The sequence below is a fragment of the Oncorhynchus clarkii genome, chromosome 21 (genome assembly GCF_045791955.1).
Source record: "Oncorhynchus clarkii lewisi isolate Uvic-CL-2024 chromosome 21, UVic_Ocla_1.0, whole genome shotgun sequence".
In the NCBI taxonomy this organism is placed as follows: Eukaryota; Metazoa; Chordata; class Actinopteri; order Salmoniformes; family Salmonidae; genus Oncorhynchus; species Oncorhynchus clarkii.
The window spans coordinates 16,492,116-16,500,598 of NC_092167.1; the positions used below are offsets into that span (position 1 = coordinate 16,492,116).

An 8,483-nucleotide genomic window follows, 5' to 3' on the forward strand; every position below is an offset into this window, starting at 1 on the left:
TTGAGGAGAGTAAGAATGGCGTCAACTCCTCTGCTGGGCTTATAGGCAAATTGAAATGGGTCGAGGAGCTTCTGGGTGACGCTGAGAATATGACTTCACAATTTAAGGCTTTTCAGTCCTAAGAATGTCAAGGCGACAGGGTGGTAGTCATTCAGCACAGGGTTTTCCACAATACTGGCACGTGTTGCTGGTTGAGCGAGGATTGGAAAATATCTGTATCACCAGCCAGTTGTTCAGCACAGCACACTTACTTTGTCTGGGCCTGGGCTTTTGTGTGCGTTACATCCCCTGAACTTCAAAACAGCCTGTTTAACAAACCTCAAACATTTAACGCTTCCATTTGTTTTACCACTGAAAAAGTTGTCTGATTCAAATCTTAAGAAAACGTTTAGTTCATTAGCTATGTTCTGGCCCTCATGTCTCCCAAGGTCAGCACTGGTTCTCCCTGCCTTTGTGGGGGGCACTAGCCATGGATTTAATCCCTTGACCAGGCCACCCTTGAGTTTCCTGAGGAGAGGGTCCCCTCCACCCTTTGCTTGTATGCCTCCTTGTCCACCAGTATCGTTCTTTTGATCTCACGTTGTACATCTCTTAAAGCCTGTCAATCACCCTCAGTATAAACTGCCTTCCCATTAAGTAGTGATTTTAGATTTGATACCAAAGGCTTGTTATGGAAGACTACGGGTTTTAGTAGACATAGCCTACTGCTGACAATGGATGGACCAACCACTACAAGTGAAGAAAGAGGTAGTGCCATGCAAAAACAGAAGACAACCCTGTTCAACTGCTGAAACATTTTTTTATTTTTTTATTCAGGCACATTGAGGGATCACATCTCCATAGCCAATACTGCCTTTAGTGTTCAGAATCAGACACCATAACCCCCCCAACCAACCATTTTACCCAGATCACCCCACACAGCAAGGCAGCACAGAATGCATTTAAAGTGCTTAGCATTGTCAAGTACAGTCCATTATAATTCATATTTCGCCAACCATACATTAGCCATTCAATGAATTTACTCAGTCATTCAGAAAACAAACAAAAAGCCACCAATTCATAACATTTCCTTTAAGGTCTTAGAGACCTGACACATTGTATCTAAAGCGGTCCTGCTACTAGAACTAAAATTGTGACACCCAATACAGCAGCAGCAGTGTATAGTAGAGGCAGCTTTCTGAGTTTGTGTGTAACAACTATTCACAATCTAACAGTTTTAGTCAGAAAATGGAGTGTCGGTCTATAAGCACCACAACCAAAAACCAAACATTAATGGGAAAATTCTCACATTATGGGTCATGAAAGGTCAAGCCAGCAGGAAGTCTTCCCCTCTGCCCCTTAGTGACCCGGAAGTAGTTAGTGCTTGCAATTTACAGGGTAAACAAAAGGGTGATCCTGAAAGGTTTGAACAATGAACACACCCCATACACTCCAGGACTGCAATGAACCCAGCACTGGGTGGGTATGCAGTCTGCCACATGAAATGGAAAATGTCAGTTTCTCCTTTTTAGTGCAAAGCAATAGTCTCTCCTCCACTTGTATCCTCCATGTTGGCTCATGAGGCCACAATAGCTCAGTCCTGGTAGAGCAGGAAGCCAGAGAATGTGCTGTACTTCCAGCTGCTGCCATAGATGGAGCCGCGGTGCAGCCGCAGCCACACCTGGTCTCCCTGGTACAGCTGCAGGATGGAGTGGTTGCTGGCCGTCTCGTGGTCCGGAGCCCCGTCGTTGGCGTACGCAGACACCATCACCTCGTCGTTGCGCATCAGGTTGACGTAGAGCGGCACGTTGACCGCCAGCTTGAGGATGTGGAAGAGGAAGACGTAGGTGCCATTGGCTGGGCAGGTGAAACGACCCACGTTGGTGTTGAACATTTCCCCCAGGTTGCTGTGGAGCTGGTCAAAGGCGATGGGCTGGTCCAGGGTGCCCGGGGTGTAGTTGGCTGTGCGGGCTGCTGTGAAGGCCACGCGGAGGGGCTGGGGATGCTGGGGGAGCGGGTACATGGGTACGTGCATCAGGGTGTGGGGGGCATGAGGGGTCACCTGGGTGGTGAGGTCCATGCCAACACCCTGCAGCGAGTCACCGTGGGCGGAGTCCACCAGGGAGTAGTTGCCCTCCCGGTCTGGGCTGCTCACCTGGGAAGAGTCACTCCAACCTGTTGCGGAGGACCAATCAAAAGCCAGTTAACTAAGCCCCCCAAAATACCCAACCAATCAGAGATTGTGTTTTGTATCAAGCCAGAAGAATGAAGTGAACTTGCCACTATTATTGTGCCTTTGTCCTGTATTGCCTCCACCGCGCCTGTAGCTATGTTGGTAGCCAATGTCCTAATGGTGAAGAACACACCATTACACAAGTCAAAACCTCTAAACCTATCACTTCAGCAATCTATACTAATGTACATACAATATCTGATTGTCCACACAGATTTGGGAAGCAGTGTCTTACCCGAGCTCCGTACAGGTGAGCCTGGGGGATGAAGCTTCCTCCTGGGGAGAACAGACCAGCCCGAAACCCATCAAACCCAAGGGGAGGGGGACAGATGAAAATTGGATTGTGAAGGCTAACTCAAAACCTTGTAATATTATGATAATGTCATGTGGAAACTTGTGAGGCAAGGGAATGGAGTTCACTTGATCCAATCCATTAAGGTTTAGAAGCTCAATCTGAATCAGTAGGAGACATGCATAAGCAGAACAAGATAGGATAGAGGGAAAGGATGAAACATAGGATTGAGGGATGAGAGAAGAGGATAAATACCTCTGTGCCCACCAGAAGAGCGAAAGTAGGAGTGTGCCAGCCCCTTGCCACCACGTGCAATACCTCTAACAGATCCTCTGTAGTATGATTGGTCAGAACGGCCCATGGTGCCACCCGATTGGCCAGGGGACAGGAAGATCTGCCCACCACTACCTACCAGGCATTCAGACTGGTTCACTGCCCAAGGGAGAGAAATAAGAGTATACTTGGTCGTATTCATTAGGAAGAAAACAGACAAACAAGGGGTGTATTCATTACGCCTTGCAATGGAAACCGTTCACCAATAAGAACCAAACCGGATGACAACGGGGAGGTACCCAACTGAATTTGTCCAATAGAAACTTGTTTCCTGTGTATCGAATACACCCCTGGTCTTGCCCAATGAACTAATTTGAGTTTTCCGTTGCAAAACATTTTTTATTTCCTGCCCTAATGAACACAACTCTGGCATACCCGACTGTAGTTGTTCGTCCTCCGACGGAGCAAACTCCGGTGGGGTCTGGGTGCTGGTGGTGACATAGCACAGGTCGTTGGAGTCCGAATAGGGGATAATATCGGATTTAAAGTCTACAGTCGGAAGTAAGGGGGCGTTCACCTTGAAGACCTTCAACGACAAAACAGACCCAAGGCTCATACTAAAATGTCTCTCAAAGACTAACGGAGTGTATTCAAAGCCTCTTGCCCATTCTATGACCACGTTAAAAGTATGGTAGGGTAGACTTACCGAATGCATGGTCTGGAAGCGAACAGGGGGCGCCATGGTGAGTGTACGCCTGCTGGGAGGGGTTGAAAAGGGCTGCCCTTGGGTGGGGGTACAAGGAGGCACCACCCCGTTACAGGGGGATTGCTTACCGGATTCAGAGATGGGAGTCTGGGTACAGAGAGGGAACACTGTCAGGGGAGACTTAAAATCAGAATAGTATGCACTTTAGGCTTGCCAATCCTACATGTTCAGGGAATGAGTCGTTTTACCCGAGCAGATGTCTTCTCGTCCAGGGTGATGGAGATGGAGGACTCCCTACAGTAGAGGGGAGGAGGAGCTGGAGGAGAGGGGCAGGCAGTCTCACTCTCAGACAGCAGCAGACATGGATCCTGGAGAGGACAACCATTGTGCTTTATAAAAAGCTTCATAACAATTGTGGATCTAAAAGAAGAAAATGTCATTGTTTCAATGGGTCTCATTTAACAGATAGGAGAGTTCTTACAATGGCTATGACGTGAGCCAGGTCCTCTGTAGTCAGGTCCAGGTCACAGCTCTCTAGACAACCCCCGTCGCCATTGGTCAGACTGGGTTTGTCATCAACAGGGAGGAGTTTAGAAAGCAATGGAGTGGACTGAGAGAGGACAAAAAGATGTATCTTAAAATACTGACCCCAACAGTCAAAAGCTTAAATAACAGAGCCCTGGTCAAAATTAGTGCGCTAGAATATGGTGCCATCTCACACACTTCTCCAGATCTTACATGCAGTGTTTTGGGGAGAAGGTCCACTGGGCTTCTCCTCGAATCTCTCTGTACTGTTGAGAATAAGAGGTAAAACAGATGTTGAATATTCTCTGTTCTGCTAGAAGTCAGCCACTTAAATAACAACTTTGTTGTGGTAGGCTACCGAGTGGAGAGGGGGATCCAGAGGCATGCCGGCCCAGTCTAGGACGGCCGTTAGTGGGTGATCCTTCTCCATCCAGAAGAGAATCCTGGAGACAGGGGATTAATCCAGGATTGTATTTATTAGGCATCCAACAAAAGACAGACTTAAACAGGGAGGGACTACATGGACTTAACGTTTATTTTTGTTTTCGTCACAGCGTGACGTGGTAAACCCGATCCAGGTGGAACATTGGAAATGATCGATGGCTTTTCACCTGGAAATGACCTCTGAGCAGTACTGTACCTGCATGAAGCTGAAGGAGCCTCTGATCTTGGTCATCAGGTCCTCCATCTGCTGTTTGCGCAGGATGGGGTCCTTGGGCAAGGTAGACTGGGAGTTGAACACCTCCACAGGGGTGACCACACGAAGTGCCTGATGGAAATTACAATATGATGGAGTAATAGGGACAGGTCCATCGAACGTAAGAGATGCAAGGATAAGAGTCTACTCACAGCTGTGGCGTCCCGCTCCCTTTTGGACTTCGCTCTTCTCTGGGGAAACAAGAGTCATTGAGTTGTATGATTGATCTGAACTAAGATCAGCTAGCCCAATCCCAGTGTTAACCTTGACAATTATTAGAGGTCACAACTCGTCTCAAGTTCCAACTGCCCTGAGAGTTCAGGTATAAGAGAATAGCTCACCTGTTTGGGTTCGGCATTTTGTTTCTTGGAGGTAACTGGAACTTTGGAGATTAACACAGCCGCCCCTCTCCATGGTTTCTGGATTACAGGCTGAGTGGAGTCGGACTCCATATCCCATGAGTCCGGTGGCTCCTGTTCCTTCATAGCCTGGAACTCAGCCTTCCAGTTCGGAGTAACGTGAGTGTCTCGACACCCATTGGGGTCTGTGTCAGGCAGGTAGTGTCTGTTAAGAAACTGGCATCACCCACAGACTATCAGCACCACAGTACGATATCCACAGTGCATTCAGGTAAATAGCTTAAGGAGAACGCTAGTTGAACGTTGATAAAGCAGTGGCACACAACTTGCAGGAAATGCATGTTAGTGGTTCTTACCTCTCTGCTAGGCACGTCTTTTTTGTTTGACGTCATTAGGGCTGCAAGGCAAAATAACATCCAGCTAAATTACAAAATGTTGTATACATTCATTGTTCTATACCCAGTCTGATAAGTAGCTTTTGAATAAGAATAGTTGCACTGTTGTAGAGTTACTAGAGAGGCTGGCTGTTTCAGACACTGTCTTCTTGGTCATGGGATCCTCCACTTCCTTGGGACTCTTGCTCGGTGGCGGCGGTACACAATCAAAGTACCCACAATCCATCAGCGTCGCCAACTTAGCCTTCAGGACCTTGTCTGCAAACATTCAAATGCATGCATTTTAAACACGGCAGCTAAAGTAGTTCAGCAAATGGCAGAGAAAGTTGAGGATACCAGTCATAGTAAATGTAGTGTCTGTGCAGGTGTTTAAAAGGGTACAGGACAGGTAGTGTTTAAACTCACAAGTGGTTCCGGCTACGGCTTTATTTTTCCCCTCCAGCAGGTCCAGGTAGACCAGGGCTGCTCTGTCCATCTGATCCTCCAAACTGGGACACAGTAGAAGGGGATCAGACTAGTCTTCAATCAACACAGACGTGTGAGAGTGTGTGTCATAGTAACTTATGCTGTTGTCCATCAAGTCCAACAGAATGCGTGTGTGGGGTGTATGGTGCACACATCTATTTCCCCAGTACCTCACATTGTTGTCCCTCTTCACCCCCAGTAGTTCAGCAAGCTCAAGCAGGCTATGTAGCTCTGCAACCTTGAGCTGGGGGTTGCGGGCAGAGAGGAGGTCCTTCCTGATGTGCTCGTGCTGCAGCAGGGTCTGCAAGAGGAACTTAACCTGCAGCACTATGCACAGCCTTCTCCTCTCAACCTCCTGCTTGACAATCTGCTCCTTCCTCAACGCCTTCTTCTGGGCCTTTAGCAGCTAAAGGGGGGTGGTTAGATGGATTCTATGGACCAATCCCAATAATACTTCTACACCTAGGCCTGATCACTAGACCTAGGCCAGTCAACTTGCTATTGTGGATTTCAGATGTCTGAATGGGTGTAAGTCCATTATGTTGTCTTGCAAAAATACAAGATGATTCATCATGAATCTGGAGAAACAAGTGATCTGTTGACCAGCTAACAGTTCTACATTACTGACACTGTATCTGACCATGCACTTATACACAGACGCAAGGAATGTCAAACTTAGCCATGAAAGCAATCAAGGCATTCAAGCAGGAGAATGGAACAGCGGTGTGCTAATTCCCAACTGTGCAATGGGCTAAAGCCTCCAATCCATTGACGAGGCTGGATTCCAATCCAATACGTCACACCCTTTCTACCATCATTGACCTATTATCAGACACTTGAAATGAATGGAGAAGCGCTATTCTGACTACGCATGAGAAACTACACCTGGTCTACCAAAAGGAATGCATGTGCTGCTCCGCCCATCCCCATTCATACACACAGCAGCACTTTGATAAGCAGTGGCAAACAGAGATCCTTACTTCTTGTGTTAGGCCACCAAGGGTCTTGTGCAGCTCCTGGGCAAACTGCAGGTTGTGGATCACTTCGTCATACTTCTCCACTGCATCCTGACACACATTGAAAGAGTTCAAAAGGCAACATCTCAATCGTCTGGTTGAAAGAAGTGTACTGCTTTTATTACCACAGTTGGAAATCCTGTTCTTACTATCTGGTCTTGATTGAGTGATTCCCCGTGTTTCAAACGCTTCCTGTAGTCTTCCAATTTAATCTGTGGATACAAACACTTACAATGTCTTCATGCAGGAAACCCTGAAAGGAATGGCCATGTCTCCATCTACTCAAACACCCACCAAACCCCTAATCTTGTCAAGTCATCCATCCTACCTTCTTTTTCTCCAGGTTGCGGATCTTGTGCTTGAGGCAGATGAGGCCGTCCTCGATGTAACTCTCGTAGCCCTGGTAGATGGTGGTGGAGGCTGCCAGGGCCAGCTGGAGAGGACTCAGTCCACCAGGGGAGCCAATCTTGGGGCTCCCCTGCCTCCCCTTCTCTGAGCACTCAGGTGAAGGAGAGACATCCCGGGCTGGGGATGGAGAAAGCTGCACCATGTTCAGATTCTCACTGGAGGGGGTTCAACACAGAACAGGTAATGTCATGACTGGTGTCGATTGGATGTAAATGTTGACCATGAAACGTGTGATCTTGCACCATCACTATCAGATGTTCCTTTAAAAATGGGCCAATTGAATTTCTAATAGAAAGGATGTTCCCCTCTCAATTATCCTTTCCTACTTTCCAGTTTCCATAAATGTGCTAATGTTCCAGTAACGCGCTAGCCTCAACCGCCACTGGGTGATTGCCAAACCGGTGATAGTGCATTTTTGTCCATTGCACAGCCGGTGTGATTACGTATGGCGTTGATGGATTTTAATGAGAGAATCATGAAACAGCAGATAGAAATCACATAGCACGCGACAACGTTACTAACAAATCGTTAAAACAATGGTTATTATTTTAAATGGATTCCCAAACACATACCGAATGTGTGCGCATTTTGTGTCGCCGACGGGATTCATCTCATGCTTAAAGTTGCGTATTTTTTTTTCAATTTGTTTGGTCAACATAAGGCGTGCACATTCTATGGAATCTTCTAAAAAGCTTCCATTTTATCAGTATCACTTCCTTCAGACCCCGACGTGCCCCGCATCTCTTCTCCAAAAGCCTACTCTCTACAGATGACAGATGCCCCAAACACATCCCAAACCAAAATTTTAAGACTGCAGAGCAACTCGAATACTGCAATTTCTTAAGCCATCATTATACAACTAGTATGCAGTTCTTGAAAAATGTGTAAACATTAGAAATTGAAAACCCACGTCGTCATTCTTGTTTAAAGTGCCACGTTCAGAAAACAGCTGACTAACCTCGTGGCTGGTTGTGTTGAAAATGCTGTTGCTGCAAATCCCGAATCCAGGCTATCCAAACACCAGATAAAGTACTGGTAGACCTCTCTAACCCGTACAAACAGTGATGTAAGTTTACAGAGGGAAACGTGTGCGAACTCATGCCTTTATATAGGCCTACCTTTCTATACCCAAACA

General features: G+C 47.0%; 1 protein-coding gene across 1 annotated transcript; it reads right to left on the reverse strand.

Moving 5' to 3' along the window:
- Positions 1–1,385: 1,385 nt before the first annotated feature.
- LOC139379335 (caprin-2-like) lies at positions 1,386–7,958 on the reverse strand. The gene is made up of 21 exons (XM_071122139.1): positions 7,921–7,958; positions 7,269–7,503; positions 7,090–7,152; positions 6,905–6,991; positions 6,095–6,330; positions 5,865–5,947; positions 5,577–5,717; positions 5,421–5,461; positions 5,047–5,280; positions 4,858–4,896; positions 4,649–4,777; positions 4,367–4,451; positions 4,222–4,274; positions 3,965–4,093; positions 3,732–3,851; positions 3,484–3,630; positions 3,213–3,363; positions 2,760–2,936; positions 2,448–2,488; positions 2,260–2,326; positions 1,386–2,154 (listed from the first exon to the last, which is right to left on the reverse strand). The coding sequence occupies exons 1-21, from the start codon at positions 7,956–7,958 to the stop codon at positions 1,574–1,576; spliced, it is 2,877 nt and encodes a 958-aa protein (XP_070978240.1). The 3' UTR covers positions 1,386–1,573.
- Positions 7,959–8,483: the final 525 nt, after the last annotated feature.